At 36.9% G+C, this 26,464-nt stretch overlaps 1 protein-coding gene across 9 annotated transcripts in view; it reads left to right on the top strand.

Annotated features, from left to right (window-relative positions):
• The window catches only part of IMMP2L (inner mitochondrial membrane peptidase subunit 2), a 980,891-nt gene extending 954,935 nt beyond the window's left edge, over nt 1-25,956 (top strand). For 6 of the 9 annotated variants that reach the window (XM_077168209.1, XM_077168231.1, XM_077168171.1 and 3 more), the window contains one exon: nt 23,020-25,956. In XM_077168209.1, coding sequence (XP_077024324.1) covers nt 23,020-23,176 — 157 coding nt within the window. In that variant the 3' untranslated portion in view covers nt 23,177-25,956. The remainder of the gene's footprint in view (nt 1-23,019) is intronic. The other 3 variants (XM_077168137.1, XM_077168110.1, XM_077168260.1) reach the window with 3 other exon arrangements.
• Nucleotides 25,957-26,464: the final 508 nt, after the last annotated feature.

The raw sequence follows: 26,464 nt of genomic DNA, 5'->3' as shown, positions 1-26,464 counted from the left end.
TTCATACTTTTGCTGAACCCTTGCACAGACTTTCCAGTTGTGCACAGGACATTTTCCCCTGATTCTCAGTAATCTCAGATTGAGCCACTGAAAGCTGAACCAATCATTTCTTCCCAAATCTGTTCATCCTAATATGTTTGTTACTAATGTCCATATCTTCTTTCTAAGAAGGCAAGAAAGGACACTCACTTACAACTCCTATTTTTTTTCTCAGCTCCCAATCAGTTGTCAGCCTCCACTAGGAGTTATCTAACCTCCACCCACATGGTCTCTAGTTTCATTGATTTACTTAATCAACAAATAGTTTTTGAGCCTTTTCTACTTTTATGCCAAGTATTGGAATACAGGACAGTGCCCACTTCAAGAAGCTCACCCCCCGCAAGAGGGAAACAACTAATAAACCATCACAGTGCAGTATGATAATTATTCTTTGTTATAAATATGTGTAGGCTGCTGAATCTAAAAAGAGGAAAGGGAAGCCTGCTGGGAGGAAGTGATGCGAAGCTATTTCTGGAAGGATGAAGGAAGATATCTAGGTAAAGAAGAAAAGAGAGTCTTCCAGGGGTCAGAAAAAGCAGCATGTGCAAATATACAGATGTGACAGGAGTTGTAAAAGTGATTCAGGGTACGGGGTGAGTAGTGCTAAGAAATGAAGCAGAGGCACATTTGTGAAGGTCCTTGCATACTGCTAAGAAATTTGGATTTCATTCTCAAAGTGTCCTTTCTTCCCTTGTCTTTCATCAGTGATCATATTACTCACTTACACCAAACAAAAAATCTCCTTCCTGACTATTCTCTTGATCCCCAATCTCTTACCTTTCCTCGTCTTTCCATAGACTGTGACAAGAGGTTGCTTACCTAATTACAGTTTAGAATTTTTCTCTCTTTCTAATCCTTCAATGGCTGAAATTACTTGCCTTGTCCTTCAAAAGTCTGAATGCCTCATTTCTTGAGATCTTCACTTCTGCCAAATATATTCCATGGGCCAAGCTTGTGACAACTGTCTTCCCGTCTGAGTTGTAAGCTTCTTAAGTCTAGAGTCTGCATCTCATACATCTGAATACATTTAGAGTACTTTTCTCATAGTAGATCTTTGCATATCTGTTATGTTGAGTAAAGGAGTGCACTTTGGAGTCTTTCCACGTTTCTTTATTCTCCAGGGTCATTGATGCACATTGACAACCTTCTCATTGCTGTAATAAGCACTGTCAGCAAGTGTTCCTTACAGCCCAATGGCTTGTAACATGCCCTCCTGCTACAAATCAGCAACAGTTCCTAAACAGAGTGGCATGGCTGTGTACAAACCTAAATGTGCAGTGCTTATTTTTTTCCCGGAAAATGAAAGGCCTCACTCTTCCCCAGGGTAAAAGTCGTTTTAGAAAGTATCGATGCAGGGCCCTTGCCAAACATTACCGTTGCCAGGGCTCTACACCTCATGATACTCACAGGGGTAGTGAAAGAGCTTTGAACGAGGAGCCAGTGCTAGGTTTCAAGTCCAAGCTCTATGACTGGGTAACTTGGGCATCATTTCTGGGTTTCTTCATCTGTAAAATTAGAAATTAGACTTAGTTTCTAATATCTATATAAACATTATTCTTTTATCAGTCTTCACAACAGCATGGCAGTCAGGTGTCTTGGCTGCAATAACACAAATACATCTTGATTTTGATTGTTTTGTCCTGCTTGATTTAAGCAAAGCAGATGTCATTGGAAGGATATTGGTTAGCTCACAGAATCAATAAGAACATTGAAACCCAGTCTCAGGAATTTGTCAATTAACAACATAGGACAAACCTGTGTCACATCACAGGAGCAGGGTGATAAGTATGGCAGTTGGTGCCACCAGACACTTCCTGCCACTCTGGCTTCTGCCAGTAATCCCTGACTCCCCCTGTGTCTTTACACCACCCCCTCCACATTCATAGTTCCAGATGTGGGTATCCGGTTGGCTGAGCCCAGGTCAGGTGCCTTCCTCCTAGCTTCTCACCAGTTCTCAAACAGACATGCAAATATGGTTGGGCCACTGGTGCCCAGGTGTGCCAGGTTTTGAAGATATGCATCCTACTTCACCACTTGAAGCTCCTGGAAGATATTTCTTCCAAAAAAGTTTTGCTGTGATTTAGGCCACTTTTTCAATTACCTTTATTATTATTTTTTATATACTTTATTTGTCCCTTAGCAACACAGTTTGCTAGATTTTGGTAAACTCCTGGTGGACATTTAAAACCCACAGTTATAGTTTTTACCACTTGAGATGCCATTTCAGGGTGAATGGAAGGGCAAAGTGAGTGGATGACTGATTCTGTCTCACCATTCATTTACAGATATGTAGCAAGAATCTGGGATCAGGAATTATTTCCAGTCACAAACAGCATAGAACTGATCTTTTATATAAAAAACACAGTTGAGAGAAGTGATATTCAGAGAGGATATATATATTTTTAGCATTTTATATATATATATATATATATATATATATATAGTATAATTATTAATGACCAGATATGCAGATTAATATATTTGGAAGACCCCGATATCCTGGTACTGTCAGCGATGTAGGGCAGTGGGTTTTTTAAATGCAATTTTATTGAGATATATTCACATACTGTATAATCATCCAAAATATATAATCAATAGCTGACAGTATCATCAAATATTTGTGTATTTATCAGCACAGTCAATTTTAGAACACTTTCATTACTTCAAAAAATAAAAATATAAAAGAATACCAAGCATCCCAAACCTATAATCTCCCCCCATTATTATTATTTTTTTGTCTTTATTTTCTTACTCATTTGCCCATACTCTGTATAAAGGGAGTATCAGTCACAAAGGTTTTCACAATCACATGGTCACACCATGGTATATGGTATATTGTTACACAATCATCATCAAGAATCAAAGCTACTGAATTGCATGCAGTTCAACTGTTTCAGGTATTTATTTCTATCTATTCTAATACACTAAAAATTTTAAAAAGGATATCTATATAATGCATAGGAATAACCTCCAGAATGACCTCTTGACTCTATTTGAAAACTCTTAGCCACTGAAACTTTATTTTGCTTGATTTCTTTTCCCTGTTTTGATCAAGAAGGCTTTCTCAATCCCATAATGCCAGGGTCAGTCTCATCCCTAGGAGTCAGGTCTCACGTTGTTAGGGAGATTTACACTCCTGGGAGTCATATGCCATGTAGGGGGGGGAGAATAGTGAGTTTATTTGCAGAATAAGAAATAAAAATGTGGCTTAGAAAGAGAGGCCACATTTCAGCAACAAAAGAGGTTCAGAGAAGATAATTTAAAGGGCTCCCTATCTCTCCATGCCCTAGATTCTTATCACTGGAATAAGTTAGATCTCTAGAAGATTGCATTCAAAACTGTATCCCCTTAGTCTCTTGCAGAACAATTGTCACCAGATTACTGCTTTTGGGTTGTGAATGTTGTGAATGTTGTCCATTACGATACTCAGAGTTTCCCATGTTAGAGCCTGTTCTAGTTTGCTAGCTGCCAGAATGCAATATATCAGAAATGGAGTGGTTTTTAAAAAGGGAAATTTAAGAAGTTTCTAATTTACAATTCTAAGGCTGAGAAAATATCCCAATTAAAACAAGTCTATGGACATGTCCAATCAAAGGCATCCAGGGAAAGATACCTTGGCTCAAGAAGGCCGATGAAGTTCAGGGTTTCTCTCTCAAGTGAGAAGGCACATGGCGAACACAGTCACAGTTTCTCTCTCATCTGGAAGCGCACATGATGAACACAGTCAGGGTTCCTCTCTCATCTGGAGGGACACGTGGTGAGCACGGCATCATCTGCTAGCTTCTTCTCCTGGCTTCCTGTTTCATGAAGCTCCCCGGGAGACATTTTCCTTCTTCATCTCCAAAGGTCACTGGCTGGTGGACTCTGCTTCTCATGGCAATGTCGTTCTCTGCTCCCTCTGAATCTCCCATTCTCCAAAATATTTCCTCTTTTATAGGACTCCAGAAACTTATCAAGGCACCCAAATTGGTGGAGACATGTCATCACCTAATCCAGTTTAACAACCACACTTGATTTGATCATATCTCCAGGGAGATTATCTAATTACAGATTCAAACATACAGTATTTAATAGGGATTATTCTGCCATTACAAAATGGGATTTTGATTAAAACATGGCTTTTCTAGGATCCATACATCCTTTCAAACCAGCACAGACCCAACATGAGATATGTGAGAGATTTTTTTGTAGAAATTTAGAGAAAAATTTAGCCTCCCTTAAAAATTTGGAAGTTTCCTCCTCTCATATTAGAGCTATGTAAGTTGGCATGTTCTCTTCTTCACTCTGGCTCTCAGATAATGCATACCAGACCTGGTGCTATTCACAGCAATGTCTTGCTTAAGTTACCTTATAGTTATCTTCTCTCAGTACCATTTTTTTTTTGTAAGCCTCCTCACTTCCATTCTGAAAGAATGAAGAAAGGAGAAAGAGGAATAAGGGAGAGATGGCTAGATAGAGACTGAATGCCATGTACCCACCTCAGCGTAGGAGGGTTTACATCCATCATCTCAGTAGCATTGCCAGTGAATACTGGTACTCCAGTCCTCACTTACCAAAAACAAGCTAGTCTGTCTCAGTAGCTGCCTACCCACTTGGTATAAATATAGTTTAAAACAATGTCAACAACAATAAAGACTTTAACACATCTCCCCTCATGTATTTATATGAACTGTTTTATCTCCTACATGAAAATAGCATGTGGGACATCAGCTACTTGAGAGAACACAAGTCAATCAGTATGAGACATCAATCAGTAATGTCACCCATCCACTGTAGATGGACAGTGCAAGTTGCTAACTATCCAAATTATATTCAAGTATTTCATCACCTGCTTAATCAAGCAGCAAAATAAGGAGTTAGAACACTTCAACTCCAGTGATTTGATTATGTGGTAAAGAGACTGGTGCATAAACATTAATCCTGGGAAATTAATTCATGAAAATTAGCTGAAGATACCCCTAGAGGCTTGTTTTGTATCTATTTTTGCATAAAATGTTGAACTAACTGCTTACTGAGGGTGTCGTGGGGAGACTAGGATGATTATGCATGATTCTGTAGTTATCTAGAGAGAATTGTGAAGAGGCCGCGAAGTGACCTGAAAATGCATTCTGATTAAAGCGAAGTCTTGAACAGGAAAATTACTTTGAAATGATTAAAGTTAAAATTGTTGGTAATGAAGGAAAACACTTGTCCTAGAATGAGACCTTTAAAAGAGTGAGTTCATTTTGAATTTTTGTAAAGCATATGGCTAAACTCTTCGATTGTAAAATATTGAGTTGTATCAACCTATCACTTTGTCTCATCTTTGAAACTGAGTGGAAGGCAAGGAGAGGGATTAGTAGAATGTTCTACATAAAAGTCTGGCAGGGGATGTCATAAGTGAAGGTCTGCCCTCAGGGAAGTCTCCGGTATCCTTTGGAGTCAGCTTAGATACATCAGCTCAGTGGAGTGTCCCCTGGCTTGGCCACAGCCCCTGTCCCAGGCAACTTGGCTCATTTTTATGTTTAGTATGTCAGGCTATATTTCCAATTCTTTGTTTAATCATCTGTCTTTCCTACCATACCATGAATCGCTACAGGAAAGAGATCAGGTTTTATCATCTTCCGTATATTTCTAGAGTCTAGTAGGAACCCATCCCACTAGGATTGAACCCATAACACTAATTACATATATCTGCTATTTAAAGACAATTATTTTAAAATATTAGTAACTTAAAGATATTAATACCCTATTTGGAATTTGGGGGGCTAGGTTACATATATTTCAGCCTTCAGATTTTTCTTATGTTTGAAAAGGTGAAATTAGTGTCTATAACAGCATCTATAAGCAATGTCTCAACCATAATTACCATAACTCTCCCAGCAGAGTCTGAAGCAGTCCCTGTAATCAAACACATTAATATTTCTGTAATAAAATTTATGAATGGGGGGCGGGCCACGGTGGCTCAGCAGGCAAGAATGCGCACCTGCTATGCCAGAGGACCCGGGTTCGATTCCCGGTGCCTGTCCATGTTAAAAAAAAAAAATTATGAATGGGCACACTGCATGGAATAAAGAAAGATAAAATTTCATAGCAGTTTATATCTTATCATGTTGTGCTGCCTTAAGGGTTAAAAAAGAAAAGTGGTTTTTTGGTTGCTCTTTGGATTTTTAAATTATGGATAAACATTTGTGTTCTCTCTTACCTCCATAGGAAGAAAGAGTTCTTTTCTAGGGGAGATTTTCCTAGGTACAAGGACCCTTACTTTTGTCAATTGAGGGAGAAGAGAGGAAAAAATGCTGGTTTTTTCCAGATGGCAGCATGTTGGCAGAACTAGCACTGCCACTAGGGTCGCTCAAGAGGGCAGGATCCCAGAGTAGGTAATAGAACCAGTTCATTACGCACAAAGAAAACTCTCCTGTTGTCCCTCCACAGCCCGCTGTCTTTTCCTTATCTGCTGGATCCCTCCTCTTTGTTCTAACAAGAACTCTCTTCCTCCGTTTCTAGTTGTTTTTATTCACCAAAGCTTAGATCTTTGTAGTTTTGTTGATTTTCTTGTGTGCCTTTGGCACAGTTCTTTCACACATGTCCCTCATGCCCTGAAACAGCTCAGCAACCAGGACTTTGCTCTTATTCATTTGTTTGTCTCTCAGTAGATGCCAGTCAGTGCTTGTTTAGAATGGAAGCAGCTTCTGTACATGTTTCTGTTAAGCATAGGTCATGTTCAGACATGCATCTTGGAAGTGTGTGAGTAGATGATAGGCCAATACTATTATCCTTAAGAATCTTGTCTACTGTATCAAAGAACATTGATGAAAATTTTTTGAATCCAAATTTAATCCATGTTTTTAAAAAATGAAATAGGTAGCATCATTACTTCAGTTGTTTTTTCAATATCTCTTTCATATTGGGTTTTAAACAATGCAATTCTTATTGATACAAATGAAATTTGGTTTGCCTGCCTTTATTTCTAATTGCAGTTGATTTACTTAGCTCATGCATCAGTTTTTGCCAGTATTTCCAAGACAGCTCACCTTCACACTATCTGTTGTGGGAACTACTTTTTCTTCTCACACACTCTCTCTTGTTGTCTCTTAGATCGTTTTTGAAGTGCTTTAAGTTTGTTGTTATTGTTGTTGTTGATGATATGTGATAGTGACCTTAGCAAAAAATAGTGACCACTGAGGTATGTGGGGAGGGGGTAGTCAGAAAGGTGATCTCTCAGTACTGTCAGGAATCTCCATCCACTTGCTATATCATGTTGAGTGCAGGTCACAAAGCAAAGGCCAAGACTGAGGTCCTGTGCTTTCCCTCAGTGGCCTTCCTCTCCAGCTATGACTCCCAGCCCTGGCCTCAGGAATGGTTACAATGGCAGCACCCCCCCCCCCCCTTTGCACCCCAGTCCCGAAAGAATTGGAACATTTTGTCACTACAGCCCTGGGAAATGTTCCCTGGCTAACTCTGTTGGCATACTGACATTGTGATCTGGAAAGTGTTAGTATAGGAAGAAGACAAATAGCCACAGTGGGCATCAGTTACCCAAATAACCACTGGGGAGCCACCAGTGGATCAAGGATTAGTTGTAACATGTTGCTCTCCTCCTTTTCTCTTTTGAGATTGTATCCCATTTCTTCAGTAGGAGTAGTTTACTGTCAATTCATTGTGGTCTATCATCAATGATTATGGAAGCCCCCACAAAGTTTCTGTTGTTCTCTAAAGAGTTATGGATGTTTCTCTTAAGATAAGTTAGGGAATTTCCTTGATACTTTGATCATAAAAGAGTGCATTCTCAGATTTAAGTTTTTCTTCTTAATCAATGTTCATTCCTTTGAGAAAATGTTTATTGCTGAGGAGTGCTTCCCAATCTGTGAAAAAAAAAACAACACAAAACAAAACTGTGCTAATTAAGGTTTAAGGGTAAGAAAAAAAACTCTGCCTTCAGAGATGCTGTTGAGTCTAACACATATATCAGGGATTCGAAACTATGGCCCTTGGGCCAAATCCATTCTGCACTTCCTGTTTTAGTAAATAAAGTTTCATCAGAACAAAGCTCCTATTGACCTATGCATCAGTTGTGACTGCTTTGTGCTACAAAGACAAAGTTGAGTAGTTTACCACAGAGGCCATATGGCCTACAAGCCTGTACCATCTACTATCTGGCCCTTTACAGAAAAAGTATGCTGACCCTTGGTATAGACTTTCAAGTATAAATCACTTAAATAATATTGCAGAAGAAGCAGACAATTACCATGGGAATGAGTATGAATTTTGAACCATGCATACATCAAATCCTAGTTCTGTCATTTACCAGTCTTGTGACCTTTAGCACATTACTTAGTATTTAAGTTTTCTTTTATGCAAAACAGAAATAATAATATCTATACCACAGGGTCATTGAAAGGGCTAAAAGAGATAATGTAAATGTAAAATATTCCAAATATAGCAATAGCCAATAAATGTCCATTTAGAATGTATCACAAGAAAGAGATCATGCATAGGTCAGGTGATCACATATCCTGAAGCCACCTTGATTTGTGCCTGTTTTCCCAACATAATTGGTAATAGCCCCCTTCATTCTCAAGTGTCCAAATTTAGACAATAATTATAGGTCACACTATTAGTAAAGATTTCTTGATGTTCCGCTTGAGATTATCTCATTTTAAAAGATAAGAAGTCAAATTTATTTAAGAACTAAAAGTACAATAATAAGAAAGTAAAAATAAAAGCCTTCACTGAAGAAAGTCACTCATGCTGGGGAGGTGCAGCAAGATGGAAGTTTAAGGAGGTGTGGAATTTAGTACTAGCTCCTTTAGAGCAGCTAGTAAATAGCCAGGAACTGTCTAGAACAACATTTTCGGGGTCATCCATGAAGTACATACATTGTACACTAGTCTGGAATGGGAGGAAGTATTGAGATCACAGCACAGAACTATAAGGAAAGCCCCCAGACTGTGGAGGCTGGTAACCCTATCCCACTGGCACAATAGGCTGTATTGGAGACACTTTCACCAAGGAAAAAGAAGCAGTCTGTACTAGTAGCAATGGAAGGTAGCTCACCCAAGCTCCAATTGTAGTTTAATTAACAAACATAGATTGCTGAATATAAGCTCCTAGCACAGATAAACCCAGGGCAAGTAGAAAAGGACCCCTGAGGTCATATTCCCTAAAGGACATTTCTTCCCCCAAGAAAAAGGGGTGGGATAGACCCCGCTCAAATGGTAACCTTCCTCCAGAGATCTCAGACTCAAGGGGCTGGAAAACAGAACACCTTAAGCCTGTCTTGTACTTTAGGGTCTCCTGAGAATTAAAGGTACCACACCACTTTAGACCTGTGGGGAGCTGTGGGCTGATAAGTGCCATCTGGTTGGCCTAACAGGAAAAGCAAAGAGTCTAAGGTTTCACTAAAAGTTCTGACAACTTGCTGGGGCTCATCATCAGGGAAACATGACACTGATTACACCCTCCTCCTGAGACCTGGGTGTGCCTTGTCTGGGAAAATCTGATTGGGGTCAATCATATCTGGGGAGACCCTCCTCCCCCCAAAAAAAGTTTCTGCATAGGCAGGGCAAGAACTGAAAAATTCTGATCACTTAAACAGAAGCTATGCTAAAGGTCTAGAATAAGTTTATCTGAATGCAAAGAACAGAAAGAGAACAAAACCAACCAACAAGAAAACCCTAGGTAAAAAAGTGAATGTGACCTCCAGAATAAACTAATCAAGGAAATCAGATGCTTAGATGCCAGCACAAAATTACAAGTTATACTACGAAAAAAACAAAGATATGGTCCAAAGGAACAAACTAACACTTTAGGAGTAGAAACAACCAATTAAAGATGTTCAAACAAACATGCTAAATCAAAAATCAAATCAATGGGTTGAGGGGAGATATGGCAAGACAGGTGAAGGACATGAAGAAGACATTAAATGACCATAAAGAAGAACTTGAAAGCCTGAATAAACAAATGGAAAACTTATGGGAATAAAGGTGCAATGGCAGAAATGAACACTGAACAGAGACTTATGACAGCAGATTTAAAGAGGCAGAAGAAAGGATTAATCAACTAGATGGCAGAACATCTGAAATCCTACATACAAAGAACAGATAGGGAAAATAATGAAAAATGTGAACAGGGTCTCAGGGAGTTGATTGACAACATGAAGTGCACTGATATATGTGTTATGGGTGTCCCAGAAGGAGAAGGGAAGGGAACAGGGGTAGAATGAATAAAGGAAGAAATTATTACTAAAAAATTCCCATCCATTATGAAAAACTTAAAATTACAAATCAAGAAGCACAGCATATGAGCCCCCAGTCTTGGGGTTTGTTCATATGAAACTTAACCCCACAAAGGATAGGTTAAGTCTACTTAAAATTTAGGCCTGAGTCACCCCCAAGAGAGCCTTTTTTGTTGCTCAGATGTGGCCTCTCTCTCCAGCCAACACAACAAACAATCTCACCACCCTCCCCCTGTCTACGTGGGACATGACTCCCAGGGGTGTGGACCTTCCTGGCAATGTGGGAAAGAAATCCTAGAATGAGCTGAGACTCAGCATCAAGGGATTGAGAAAAAGCCTAGAATGAGCTCAGACTTAGCATCAAGGGATTGAGAAAACCTTCTCAACCAAAAGGGGGAAGAGTGAAATGAGACAAAGTGTCAATGGCTGAGAGATTCCAAACAGAGTCAAGAGTTTGTCCTGGAGGTTATTCTTATGCATTAAGAGGATATCATCTTGTTATTCAAGATGTAATCCCTGAAAATGTAGAGCTGTGTTCCAGTAGCCATGTTTCTTGAGGATGATTGAATAATGATACAGCTGTCACAATGTGACTGTGTGATTGTGAAAACCTTGTGTCTGATGCTCCTTTTATCTACCTTGTCAACAAAGGAGTAGAACATATGGAATAAAAATAAATAATAGGGGGAACAAATGTTAAAATAAATTTAGTTTGAAATGCTAGTGATAGATGGGGGTGAGGGGTATGGTATGTATAATCTTTTTTTTCTATTATTGTTTTATTTCTTTTTCTGTTGTCTTTTTATTTCTTTTTCTGGATTGATGCAAATGTTCTAAGAAATGATGAATATGCAACTATGTGATGATATTGAGAATTACTGAATATATATGTAGAACGGAATTATACGTTAATGTTTTTGTTTGTTTGTTCTTAATTTTTTTAATTAATAAATTTTAAAAAAAAGAAGTGCAGCATACCCTAAACAGAATAGATCCAAATGGACCTACTCTAAGTCATTAACTAAAGAGAGAATTCTGAAAGAGGCAAGATGAAAGTGATTCATCACATACAAGGAAAGCTCAACAAATCTATGTGCGGATTTCTCAGTAGAAACCATGGAGGTAAGAAGGTAGTGGTATGATATACTTAAGTTGCTGAAAGAGATAAACTGCCAAGAATTTGAAATAATACTGAGAATTCTTTATCTGGCAAAACTGTCCTTCAAAAATGAGGGAGAAGGCAGGCCACAGTGGCTCAGCTGACAGAGTTCTTGCCAGCCATGCCAGAGACCCAGGTTTGATTTCTGGTGTCTGCCCATGAAAAAAAGGAAAGGGGGGAGTTGTAAAAAAAAATGAGGTAGAGTTTTAAAATATTTTCAGACAAACAGACACTGACAGATTATGTGAATAAGAGACCTGCTGTACAAGAAATACTGAAGGGAACACTAAGGGCAGACAGGAAAGGCAAGAGAGAGAGGTTTGGAGAGTATAGGAATGAAGACTATCAATAAGGGTACAGAATAAAGTCATGAAGCATACAACAGCACGGATGGAACTTGAGGACATTGTGTTGAGTGAAATTGGCCAGAAACAAAACAACACTGTATGTTCTCACAAATATGAGCTAACATTAATGAGCAGACTTTGAGAGTTAAAGTTGATAGCACAGGTTATCAGATGATGGAAAGAGGGTAGAGATTGGGCATTTGATGCTGAAAAAGTATAGAATATTCAACAGGATTGATTGTAAAGATCCAGACTTGACTAGCATAATACTATCTGATGGCAGCACAAAATTGTAACTACACTGAACAAAGCTAAGTGTGAGTATGGTTGAAAGAGGAAGGCTGGGGTGTGTTTGACACCAGAAGGGAAGATAGAAGATAGAGAGTGGAACTGTATAACTTAGCAAAACCTAGAGTGGACAATGATGGTGATTAAATGTATGAATATAAGAATGTTTTTACGTGAAGGAGAACAAATGAATGTCAGCAGTGCAAGGTGTTGAAAATGGGAAGGTATATGGATAAAATACAATCAATATAACCTAGGGTCTAGTTAACAGTAACATTGTAATATACTTCCATTAAATGTAACAAAGGCAATATAACAAACATAAATATCAATAAGAGAAGGATATAAGGAGGTGTATGGGATTCTTGGTGTTGGTGATTCTCCTTTTTATTTTATTTTATTTTATATTTTATTCTTCATTTTTTTCCTCTTCTTTCTTTGTAGAAGAAGTGGAAATGTCCTCATATAGATTGTGGTGGTGAGTGCATAACTATGTGATTATACCAGGAGCCATTGATTGTTCACTTAGGACAGATTGTATGGTGTGTGAATAAACTGTTTAAAAATTAAACTAAAAAATACAAGTGCTAGAGAAAAGGTAGGGAGAGGATGTTCCTATTTGCTGTTGGTAGGGAAGTAGAATGGTGCAGCCCATCTGGAGAGCAGTGTGTTGGCTCCGCAGGAGGCTAAAGTATAGGTTGCCATATGACCCTACAACCCGTTGTTAGGTATATACTTGGAAGAACTGAAAGCAGGGTCATGAATGACATTTGCACACTGTTGCTTATGGCAACAGTATTCACAATTTGCAATGGCTGGAGGTGGCCTAATGGTATACTGACTTATGAATGGAAAGGTGAAATGTGGTGTATACTGCAAGAAGGAATGAAGTTGTAAGGCATGCAACTAGGTAAATGAACCTTGAAGGCATTATGTTGAATGAAATAAGCCAGAAATGAAAACACAAATATCATAATGCCTCACAAATATTATAATATTATAATATGGACTAACTATAATGTGCAAACTCTGAGAATTGAAATTGAGAGCATAGATTATCAGGGGAAGGCTTATTGTAAAGGTTCCTAGGTTGTAAGCTCTTACAGAATTACATCATTCCTAAATTGTAACAGTTATTTCTAAACTGTGACATGCTGAGCTATTTGTGTATAACCTGGTTGGTCCCTGGAACTTCAGGTACCTGTGATACTGGAGACTCAGAGCTAGATTTCTGTAGCTGTGAAAATCAGCATTGCTCCAGACAGCAACTGTTTAAAACTGGAAAAAAAAAAAACTGAAAAATAGATCAGACTTCAATTAGAGATAAGAATAAAGTTGATCTGATTAAGACTAAGGTAAATCAGACTAAAGAGTAAAGGATGATATCGACTGTGTTATAAAACTTCAACTTCTGTGTGAGACCAAAGGAAGGTATGTTTATTTGGTGCAAAATTTATATTTTCTGTCCCACATTACCTAATTTAACTTGTATAGTCAGTTTATTTGAGCACCATAATTACATGGAACTTTAAATAGGGAGTGAGATCTTGTTGGTTTGTACAGGTTAGTGTGATGCCCTAATACATCCCAGAGTTATATGGGCAGAGGATAAAAAGTATTTGCAAAGTCCCCTTGAGGGACTGGGGGAAATTGCGGAAATATCAAACTTCGCCACCTGTGGAATTCCTGATATTCTAGCAAGCATTGAGAACTACCAGTTTAGTAGGCCAAGCCCTTGATCTTGGGGCTTGCACTTATGAAACTTACTCCTGCAAAGGAGAAGCTAAGCTTACTGATAATTATGCCTACGAGTAACCCTCAGAGAACCTCTTTTATTGCTCAAATGTGGCCTCTCTAAGCCAACTCTGTAGGTAAACTTACTGCCCTTCTCCCTTTGTGGAACATGGCTCCCAGGAGTATTAATCCCCCTGGCAATGTTGGGCATGACTCCCAGGGATGAGCCTGAACCTCGTATCATGGGATTGAGAAAGACTTCTTGACCAAAACAGGGAAAAGAAAGAAACAAAAAAATTTCAATGGCTGAGAGATTTCAAATAGAGTAGACAGGTCATTCTGGAGGTTATTCTTAGGCATTATATAGCTATTCTTTTTTGGTTTTTAGTGTATTAGAATTGTTGGAAGAAAATCCCTGAAATTGTTGAGCTATAATCCAGGAACCTTGATTCTTGAAGATGATTGTATAACTATGTAGCTTTCATGGGGTGACTAGGTGATTGTGAAAACCTTGTGACTGACACTTCCTTTATCCAGGGTATGGCAGATGAGTAAAAAAAGAAAGACAAATAAATAAATAAATAATAGGGGGCATAAGGAGTATGGGATGTTCTTATTATTTTTGATTTTCATTTTTTTGGAATAATGAATATGTTCAAAAATTTATTGTAATAAATGCACAACTATATGCTGATACTGTGAACCATTAATTTTACATTGGATGATTACATATATGTGACTGTATTTCAATAAAATTACATTAAAAACCTTACATTTGTATTAGTCATTGCTGACCTAGTGATACACAAAAAATTACTAAACTGTCTCTCTAAAGAAATCCACTTATTAACCCCAAAATGATGAGTTTCCTAATTCTAATGAGTGGAACTGAGAAATAAATGAGTCAATAAGACAAAAGTTGGATTTGGGGTGTGACAACCTGGTAGTAAGGGCCCAGTGATGAAACAGGGGGTACATTTCAGAGGAGGGAAACCATGAGAGGACTGAGCCTAAGGATATGGCCACCACTGTGCTTCTTTAGTTCATTTAAGTAAGGTATTTGGAGCCTGCACCATCATAGAACCCTTTAAATCTAAAAGTAGGGAATCACTGGCAGGCAAATTATGGTCCAAAAGGGGTTATTAATCAACACTGACCACCAGCATTAGACCTTCCAAAAGAAAACAAAGGGTTAGAGCTGTATAATATCCTGGGGCCATAGCTGTGATTTCAAGAAGGGTTGTACTACAGGTATTTAACTCAAACATATTGGCCTCTTTTCTTTTTTAAGATCCTGATGTTGGGTAGACCCAGTAACAGGCCTTAATTCCATGGAGTAAACAGGGTCACACAGGTATGGGTTGGAGTGGCTGAGAAGGACTCAGATGAATTGGGACTGAGTTGGAGTTTTCAGAAGAGTTGGAGAGGTTTGAGGAAGGGGACTACCAACTGGGAGCACAGCAGCAATTAGAAGCAGGAAGGTGGGCATAGGTATGTCTTGTTGGCTGTGCTGTGGAGAGGCCCTTACAGTAGAACACTCATATGGAGAAATAATGAAGATGAATTTGGCAAGATATGACAATGAATGGCCTTGGATGTCAATTTGGAAAGTTGACATTTCTTTAAGCCTTTGCAAATTGCTACCTATTTTTAAACAACTTCCTGCAGTTTGGATGTTTTTCCAGTTTGATTTGACTTTCAAAAATAATTATAGATAATTTAATATTGTGGAATAAGTATCATCTAACTGCTGCTTTGTTTATGTGGAAATTTCTCTCTCTTTTTATGCTGTTAAGTTCATCAAAGACAGATTTTACTTCCTAATAGCACAGACAAAATGTTTCTTTTTCTTATTTAGAAAATATTATAATCAAGTGAACTTGCAAGGTTTGTGCTTCAGCTCGTTTTTCACATTGGTCCTCTTGTGACCCCAGCTCTAGTTCTGAATATTTTTTTAAAAAGGTTTTGCTCCCTCTAGGAGTCTTATTCCTTCCTTATCTTCTATTTTGTGTTGTTCATTTCATGCTGCCTCTGGCCTCTTTTTCTTTTGCTTGTCTTTCTCTTGTTCTTGCAAGCTCTTTCCTCAAGAGAAGGTGTCCTGAAGTTAAGAATCAGAGGACTGCTGGGGAGAACGTAGAGCCTATGGAAAGTGGGTAGAAGGAGTCTGAAAAAGCACACCTGTGTTCCCTGGCAACTGAAGGGAAGGCTGGGCCCATGAGGGCTGTGTCAAAATAACTTCCCAGCAGAGACAGTTCAACCAAAGATAGGCAGTTCACTGTAAATTTAATCCATATGGTTTTTTGGCAATGTGTTGACAAAACAAACCAATTGACTGATAGCACCCATCACTTCCCATTTAGTAATTTTGGTGAGATCTTTAAAGTTGAGAGCATGGATATTTGGGGGTGGATATACAATGGTCCATTGGATGAAAGAAAAAAAATATTATTTTCTATTTGTATATAAAAAAAAACAACTTTGAGTTTTACTAACATTTGGCTTATGTATTAATTTAATTCATGTACTAATTTTTAAATGTATGATGAAGGTAAATTCTAAGATTTTTACTGGCTGTGGAATACAAGAAAGTAGTTTGGTGACTACTGTTCTACATCCATATTTCCCTATCTTTGGGTAATGCTCCATATATATTAACAATACAGTGATCCAATAAGTGTTTTCAATGGTATATTTAATGTTTTTGTTGTATTTAAAAATCTATTGTAAAAGTTGATTCCTTACGCTTGAATATAGAGTTAAACATGACAAAAGAGTTAGGGGAGGGGAGAATCAAGTCCAATAAAAAGTTAGTTTGGTTAGTCAAAATATTTAACCTATTGGAAGAAACGTGAGTGCTTCAGCAAATCTGACTCTCCTTTTCTCTCTCTCTTAATAACAAAAATGTTCTTCCTCTCACCCATGTTCCCTTCCTCTGTATTTTATGAATGAGTGAGACATCTGGAGGAATGCTTCCAACATAGTGTTTCTTTTTATTCTTTTTTTTACTGCATTTCTTTTTTGATGAATCTGGTTGTGTAAGAAAAAGATGTGATAATTAGAAGTTTCAGGAAGCATTGTGGCAATATGTTAATAACAGGATGGTATATGGGGAAAAAATATACCCTAATGTAAACTATGGAGTAAAGTTGATAGAACAATTATAACATTCTTTCATCAATTATAACAAAGGTACTACACTGATGCAAAGTGTTAATAATAAGGGGAGATGTTTTAGTTTGCTAGGCTGCTGAAAGCAGTTACCATAAAATAGGTTGGCTTTTAGCAAAGGGAATTTATTTAGCTTTCAAGCTTATGGTTTCATGAAAATATCAAACCAAAGCATCATCAAGACAATGCTTTCTTCCTAAAGACCGGCTGCCTGTGATCTTGAACTCCTCAGTCACGTGGCAGGGCATTTAGCAGTGCCTTCTCTTCTGGGTTTTGTGACTTTCAGCTTCTTTCAATGCTTTCTTTCAGTGGCCTTCTCTCTTCCCGTATACATACCATTTATAAAGGACTCCAGTAAGAAGATTAAGACCCACCCTGGGCCACATCTTAACTGAAGTAACCTCGTGAAGCCCTACTTACAATAGATTTACACATATAGGAATGGATTAGCTTTAAGAACATGATTTTCTGGAGTTCATACAGTGGGGTATATGGAAACACTGTATATTTTTTTACATGATTTTTCTGTAAACCTGCAGCTTCTCTAATTAAACAGATTAAAAAAGAAACATTATTATTATATCCTGATTTGTCCAGGACAGTCCTGTTCTTCCCTTATTATTCTGACAATTAAAATAGCTCCCCCTATGATTGTCAAAGATGTCTCATTTGGATGGTAAATTATATGATGATCCTAATGTAGACATGCTAGAGCCAGAGGGCATGTATTTGAGTCTCAACTCTGCTAGTTATTGGTTTTGTAAACTTTGGAAAAGATATTTAGGCTCACTCTACCTAGGTTCCTCAACCAAGAAGTGGAGATAATAATAGTACCTCCCTCTGGGTTATTGTAAGAAATAAAAGAGTCAAGAGGTTTAAGTCTCAGAACATTATCCTGCATATAGTAACCACTGAGTGTAGCAAAGAGGAGGAGGAGGATTATATTATTATATGCACTCATGTAAGCCAAAGCTTGTACCTGAAACATAACTCTTAACTTTAAATGCTAACATATTTACAGATTTTTATTTCCTTTTATGCCCACTATGCCTTTTAAGTCTGTAGACAATATCAATTAAAAAGAAAATAAAGATCCATCACAAGACAGCTAAGAGAGTGAATAGGCACTCTATGTGTATTATTGATCTCATATTTTAAAAACATTATTTTGCATTCCTATTACATGTTGATAAGCAATACTGATATTATCCAGAACTTTTACCATTATTATCATTAAGTGTGAGAAGATGACTTATGTCCTTTCAGGAAGTGAGAATAGTATCTCAAATAGTCGTTTGAAATAAAAGAATCTTAAGATTAGTTTCAGTAAAATGAGGGTTGATTAAGAAACAGAATTGAATCGCGATGTCCAAAACAGATGCCAAAAGTAAGAAAATAAGCACATATATTGGCAAGAGTTCAGCAAGTTAAAAGATTAAAAAAGTCTAACAACTTGGAAAAGCAAATGAAAGCTTGAAGTACAACTGAGTAGCAGCTATCTAAAAAGCATGTTGTGAAGGGATGGAGACCTGCTATTCTCTAGCTCTGCTGAGCCCAGAGAGCAAAAAGGAGATAAATATTGCAGTGTGACAGATCATTTAAATTCAGGGAAGCATTTCCTGCCAGTTAATGAGGTTGGAATGGTTATTTGGGATGTTTTGGAATATATTCAATGATACTTTAAAATTGATTAGGTTCTACTTATATGGGTGTGTTGAACTTCCTGAAGCTAAGTGGAAAGTATAAATCTAGATTCCCCAGTTTGATTTATCAGAATCACCTGGGGTTGTGGTAGCATAGGGACTTATGTAGAAAAACACAGAATCCATTTCTAAGGAAGTGATATGGAGTGGTTTCTAGAATATATTGCTGAGAAAAAACCAAGGAGCAAAACAGAATACATAACATGCTCTCTTTGGAGTAAAAAAGAAGAAAATTAAGAATGTGTATGGGTATTTGCTTGTTGTTATTATTATTATTGCAAAAAGAAACACAAGAAGGATAAATCATAGACTAATGAGAGCAGTTACCTATTGGAGGTGCAATAGGGGATGGGAACAGATTTCGCTCATGTACTTTTTGTATTGGTTTCCTATTGCTGTTGAAACAAATTTGGTAGCTTAAAAGCAACACAGATTTGTCACCTTACGGTTCTGTAGGTCAGAAGTCCCACACAGGTTTCAATGGACTACAATCAAGGTGTCAGTGGGGTTGCGTTTCCTCTGGAGACTCCAGGAAAGAATCCATTTCTTTGTCTTTGCCAGTTTCTAGAGGCTGTTTGCATCCTTTGGTCCCTTTCTCATCTTCAAAGCCAGCAGCCGTGTAGTATCTTTAAATCCCTCTGACTCTGACTCTTCTGCTTCCTTCTTCCACATTGAAAGATCTTTCTGATTATATTTGGACCCATCCAGATAATACAGAATAATCTCTATTTTAAGCTAGCTGGTTAACAAACTAAATCTAAACTTAATTATGTAACTCAGCATATTCACAATTTCCAGGGATGAGGACACAGGCATCTTCCGGGAGCCATTTTTCTGCCTGTCATGCATTTTTAAAATAGTTTTGACTTTTGAACCTTGTAAATGCTATATATTAAAAAATAAAATTCTATCAAAGGGATAGAAAGAAGCAAACTCTAAAATTGGATTCAAATAAAAACATACCTAACTGTATATCAGTGACAAGTAACATAACTATATTAAAAACAACAACAAAAAGAATTCAAGTAAATTTTGAACACAGGGCTTTGCCAAGCCACCCTTAATGAGATATTTTTTAAGGACCAAAATAATAGCAAAATTTGTAAGTTTATTGTTGGTAGTATGTAGTAGAGTAAATCTTAAACCATTTTGTGTGTGGGCTTTTTTTTAGACACATTTTGCATGTTTTTTAAAGAAATTATAAATAAGTAAATGTTTTAATGCTGTGGGGAGCCAGTGTGCCCACTATGGAAGAAGGGAGATACAAATATGGAAAGGGGAAAGACAAGGAATAACCCTAAGACTTTGAATTTTTTATACAGTAGGACCTCTTCTTACATAACCAGTGCATTTCAGGACCTTTTGTATGAGTTAAAAATTATGCATAATAGTGAACCCATTATTTAAAGAATATTTCTTACATGAACATGCCTATCACATATATATATTTTGCTTCGGCAGACTCTGGGAATCAAACGTGGGTCTCTGGCATGGCAGGTGAGAATTCTGCCACTGAGCCACCATCGCACCGTCCATATTTTTTAAAAATAAATAACTAATAAACACTCTAGTGACAATAAGTAAACAAAATTAGTCTTAGAAATAATTTTTTAAAGTCTTAATTCTCTCTGCCTTTATGTTTCTAGATTGCTAATTGCATATATACCTGAATTCACATGTGTTGAGTTTGTATAAAATGGGGTCCTACTGTATATCCCCACTGAAAGGGCATGGAAGATTGAAACCTGAGAAGAACTGACTGAGATCTTGGCATTCTTTACTGAAAAGAACTAAGGCTTCTTGGGAAATATCTGATTCTAGGCCTGAGACAGGTGAAATAAAAGATGAGCCTGGTATGTTTAGTGGTGCCAAAAAATAAGGAAGTGCTCAAAGACTGATGGAGACATATCAGAAGGATACTGGGAGCTCTTGCTAGCCAATCATTGGACATTTATGCATAAAATAGTAATGATTGCAACAGATTTCAGATTTTGAAGTAATATAGGAATCATTGATATTAAAATAGAGGCAGTTGAGGTTGGGAGGGGAAGTGCTTCTTTACGAAAAGAATGTCTGCTAATAAATATAAAAGACATGTTAGAATTGGAAAATCACTATATTGTAATCCATAGTGTAATAGTGGAATCACTCAGGGACCATTGAGAGATGTTAAAACTGTTAAATGAAAAAAGATATTTACATTATTTCAAATAATGAGCTGTTAAAACCATTCGATGAAAAAGGATATTTATGTTATTTTAAAATATTAGCCCACAGATTACAAAAGGAAAGAGACATTTTTACTTTGAGAAATCTGGTCAACATCACCTTAACCAACTGATCAAGCTTAGCATCACGAATAATGGGACAAGCTGATATCTTCTGCCTTCTGATGTGATGGAATGGGGAGAATACAAAAGCAACTATATAGTATTCTTTCCTAAAACATTTAACTTAATTCACCAGGAAAAAATCAGATTATGCCAGATACAGGATATTTACAAGGCAACTGGCCTGGATTCCAGATTAAACTACAGTAAAGCTAAAGCAAACTAATGACCAACAAATGCAATTTATATCTTTGATTAGATCCTCAATTTCAAAAATGAAATAGCTATAAAGATATCCCTAAGCCAATCAGAAATATTTAAATATAGACTGTATATTAAATAATATTATTGTGTCAATATTAAATACCTTGCCTATGATCATGATGTGTTTCATTAGGAAAGGTCTTAGTTCCTAAGAGGTACATGCTGAAGTATTTAGGGGAAAAGTCAGCATAATGTCAAGAACTTTCATATGGTTCAGAAAAAAAAAATTATATATATATATATATATATATATATATATATATATGTAAACATATGTGCATACACACAAAAAAGAGGAAATGCAGCAAAATATTAATAATTAATTTGGTAAATAGAGCTGGTTATTTTTGTATCATACTTTCTTATTTTTTGTAGTTTTGATATTCAAAATAATAAGTTGAAAAAATATCCCTCTTTAAGCCAATGGGACACTTGCTACCCTTTGGATTTATTTTGTTTGTGTTTCCAGTTAAGATTTTCTTTTTTCTTCTAATTCTCTCTCTCTTTCTATCTTTACAATATGTTTCTGGTTATCTTTTTGGCAGTCTCCCGCTTAGTCTCTTTCTTGCCATCCAATTTCTTGTCTATGGGTGGTTTGATTTTCTAATGCATGCTAGTAAACAGAAGAATTCTGATGAAAGCAATGCTTGTGTATTAATCCCTGTGGAGCTCTAATTTAAAAGAAGAAAATTGAAAATAAAATGAAATAATGGCTATGTAATATCTGGTTTATAGTTGGAAATTAATATGTGCTAAATGAATGTTTTGTAAGCTTCCAAATACCATTAAAACATTATATGATAGTAACTATAGCAAAAAAAAAACAAAAAAAAAACGCAGATTGCACACCTCACCTCAGAACTATTGGAAGGTAATCTCTGAGGAGAGGACTCTGATCTGCATTTTAAACAAACTTGCCACATTCTTCTGTTCAGAGACCTTGAGAATCACTGATTTACATGTTTTTAAAGCCTCCCTCCCTGCCTCTAGGCTCAGCCTTAGATCTTCCAGGAAAAATTCCCTCTTCCTTGCCTCCTCTTCCATACTGGTAGATATCTGTTGATCTCTGTTGACAGGGCTCTTTGGCATCTCCGTGATCTTTATACTTGATTCTTTTCCCTCACTTCTAATCCCACCTGGTTTGATTTTCCACCTCTCTGCATGCGTTCTTGTTCCTTCTTTCTCATGTACTTTCCAGGAAGCCAACCCACCCAGCCCCATACCCAATTCTTGTTGCTCTTCCAAAAGTGGGGAACAATATTGTTTACAAAGTATCTAGTTTTTTCCGTTCTCTCTGATGTTTCTATAAGTGAAAATCTCTCTGAAGCATCAAGAGTTTTGCAGAAGATTCTGAGAATAGAAAACAGATTTTATGCTTTGCGGGACTATGTGAACAAGCTGTATGGGATGGAGTTAAAGATGCAGTCTCTGGAGTCAGTTTGCTCAACCCAGAAGCCAGACTCTGCTGCTTGGTAGCAGAATAATGGTTAGGAAATTCTTTAAACTATCCAGGCCTCAGTTTTCTCATTTGTGAAAAGAAGATAATAATAGTACCTACCTCAAATGGTTGTTGCAAAGATTACATAATTTCACATACAGCCAGAGAAGTACTATGTAAGGGTCTACTATTTTTATCATCATCATCGGTGTCGTCATCGTCATCTTTCCATGTAATCACAAACCAGGAAACAAATTCTGCTTTCAGGATGGTAATGATGTTCCTTATAATATGATTTATTTATTGCTATCTTTGTGTTTCCCGTGGGTTCAGGTTTCCCTGGGACTTCTACATGCCCATGCTACACACATCCTCTGGCCTCCAGAGCGCTGGCAGAAGCTGGAATCTGTTCTTCCTCCGGAGCGTTTACCAGTTCAAAGGGGAGAGGAATGACTCCGGGCTGCAGGCAGTGGGAGGCCAACGCCACTGAGGGGATAAAGAAGAGGAAATTCAAATGGAAAAAGCTTTCAATAAGATAATGCTGTGCAAGAAACATTTATATCATTAAAATGTTCTGTATTAGTAAAGAAAGTTCTTTATTGAAAAATATTAGATGGCATTGGATTTTAGTATCCTGTTGTTCAATGCCATATAAAGATGCAGACCTTTGTGATATGAAAATATGATCTCCATATGTCTTAAAGGAGGCAATTTGATGTCACTTATTATACATGCTTATTCTGTTGATTGTTGGGTTTTGATTTTGGTGCTAGCTGCTAAAAGAATTTGAAAATTAATATTCTGATTAAAGTGATTAATTGGCTAGTGTATCATTTACTGCTAAGTTGAAGCATGGAGAAACACACATCATACACATTGTGTATAATTGACAGTATCTAAAATTCAGTGACTGCCAGTTAGGAAGGACAGTAAACTGTAATATAAAAATAAAGCACTGGTTTGTTCAGGTTCTGTTTTGGGTGTTTAATTACCATTTAACCAGGATATCCATTAGTCAAATATATGTTATCTCTTTGGTAAGTGTGTAATTAAAGTAATGGAGAACCAATTCTATCAATACTTCAATACAATCAAACCTTTCTGATTGGCAGTTTTTAATCCCAAACTTCTGAGTGATCTCATGCCTGCTCATGTTGATGAATAAACCCATTTACCAGCATAAGATCACTACTTGGTAAAAAGTTCTAAGTGATAAGGAAAAAAAAATCACTCCAGACCAACCAAGGACTTTTTATTCCTCCAGTGATCATTGTTGTTCATGACTGTGTAATATTGAAATCACCAATTGCAGAGTGAGGAATTAATAGAATAAAAGATTATGTAATTTGTATAAATAAGGAGGTAAATTCCCTGCATGCAATTCTATGTTTATGAAGCTTTTCTTTCCCTTTTTTGTGGCCTTCTACTGTTTAGAGGTGTATGCTGATTGGAACAAGTGTATGGATCAATCCCCTTGCTAGGCCTGGTATCTTTTTCTTCTGTTTCATAGGCAGAGAAGATACCAAATAGTAACTAGCTATTTTGCAACTATGTGTGCTAACTTATCATTACCTGGCAGGGTACAGAAAGAGAAACAGCAGCAACAACAAAAATTTGCAAATTAAGAGCATATGTTACCACTGCTAATAATGCACTGGCATCATAATAGTTCATTCAACAGACATAAGTGAGCACTTATATACTAAGGTTGGTCAGATGATCTTTCTTAAAAAGCAAATCTGCTTTAAATCTTTTGATGGATCTTTGTTGCCCTTCTCCATTCTTCAATTCCACTTCCCTCTATTCCCCAATATGCACCTCAGGCTCTGGTCTTTAATTGCAGTGTCCTAAATAATCACTGCCCTTTCTAGGCTTGTAGTTGTCCATCCTTTCCCCACACCCCCCTCCCCCACACCCCCTCTTTGGCAAGATGCATCCCCAGAGATTGTATGCAGAATGTTTAATGGGTAAGGGTATTGGCCCTTTAGTTGCTGGAATACAAAGGAGGCTGGAAGAAGAAGAATTAGGGGTACCGAAATGGGGGTACAATAGCAGATAAATGGAGGGATGCTTGGAATAGCTGCTATTTACCACTGTTATACAAGAATTCAGTATTTTTACAGTTCAGCAAACTATCAACTTTGCTATCTTAGCGACTATCTATGTCATATTCAAACTATGGACTAAAGACAATAAGTGTTCTGAGAGAAGGTAAATGATCTTTCTATTCATCTGTGTATTCTCTAGGCACCTAGCACATGTCCAGCAGAGTTAATACTTAATGCCCATTAAGCAACCCAGCTCAAGAGTTAGCTCCTCAGAAATGCAACCCCAGGCAGAATTCATCACTGTGCATCAGTCACTCTTTATATTACTGATTTGTACAATTTCTACAAACATAACTCAGAGATATTATGGGTTAAGTTCCAGACCACTGCAAGAAAGTGATTACAATAAAGTGAGTCACACAATTTTTTGGTTTCCAGTACATATAAATGTTACATTTATACAATACTATAGTCTATTAAGTGCATAATAACATTATGTCCAAAAATTAAAATGTACATACCTTAAAGTGTGACACATAGACACAGTGTGAGCACATTTTTGAAAATATGGCACTAATAGACTTGCTCGAAGGTTGCCAAAAATCTTCAATTTGCAACAAACAATATCTGCAATGTTCAATAAAATGAAATTCAATAAAATATAATTGGTAATTCTCACAAAGTTTCAAACTTTTCATTATTATTATATCTGTTATGGTAATCTGTAATCAGTGATCTTTGCTGTTACTGTTGCGATTATTTGGGGGCACCATGAACTGTACCCATATAAGATCGGTAAACTTACCAGCTCAATGTTGTGTGTGTTCTGATTGCTCAACCAACTGGCCATTCCCCATCTTTCCTTCTCCTTGGACCTCCCTATTCCCTGAGACACAACAATATGAAACTAAGCTAATTAATAATTGTAAATCGGCCTTTAAATGTTCAAGTGAAAGAAAGAGTCACAGATCTCTCATGTTATATCAAAAGCTAAATGATAAAGATAGTGAGGAGGGCATGTCAAAAGCTGACAAAACGAAAGAAATTAAAAGCTAGGTGTCTTTCACCAAACAGCTAAGTTGTGAATGTAAAGGAAAATTTCTTGAAGGAAATTAAAAATGCTACTCCAATGAATGCATGAATAATAAGAAAGAGACACAGTCTCTGATTTTAATTGTATTAAAAAAAACTTTAAACATTTACTTGTAAAGGATTTTTCACTGGGTGTGGAATTCCAACTTAGTAATTTTTTTTCATTACTTTGAATATAACATTCTGTTGTCTTCTGGCTTTCTTTGTTTCTTTGCTGAGAATCAAGTCTTCTTATTTCTTCCTTGATGGTAGTGAAACTATTTTTCTTTGTCAGCTTTTAAAATTTTTTCTTTCTTTCTTTTTTTTTTTTTTTAATTTTCAGTAGCTTCACCATGCTGTGCCTAGGTGTGGTTTTCTTTGTGTATTCCCTGTTTGGGGGTTGCTGAGCTTCTTAGATCTGTAATTTAATGTTTTACACCAAATCTGGGTATTTTTCAGCCAGTATTTCTTTAAATACTTTTATACAGCATCCTTTCCATCTTTCTCTGATATTCCAATTATGCATATATTAATTCCTCAATATGTCCTATGGATCATATTGAGGACCTGTTCACTTGTTGAAATATTTTTTCTTTCTGTTCTTCATTGTTCTGCGTTTCAAGTTCACTGATCCTTTCTTCTGAAATCTCTTATATACT

The sequence above is a fragment of the Tamandua tetradactyla genome, chromosome 1 (genome assembly GCF_023851605.1).
Source record: "Tamandua tetradactyla isolate mTamTet1 chromosome 1, mTamTet1.pri, whole genome shotgun sequence".
Classification (NCBI taxonomy): Eukaryota; Metazoa; Chordata; class Mammalia; order Pilosa; family Myrmecophagidae; genus Tamandua; species Tamandua tetradactyla.
This window is presented reverse-complemented; position numbering and strand designations above follow the sequence as displayed.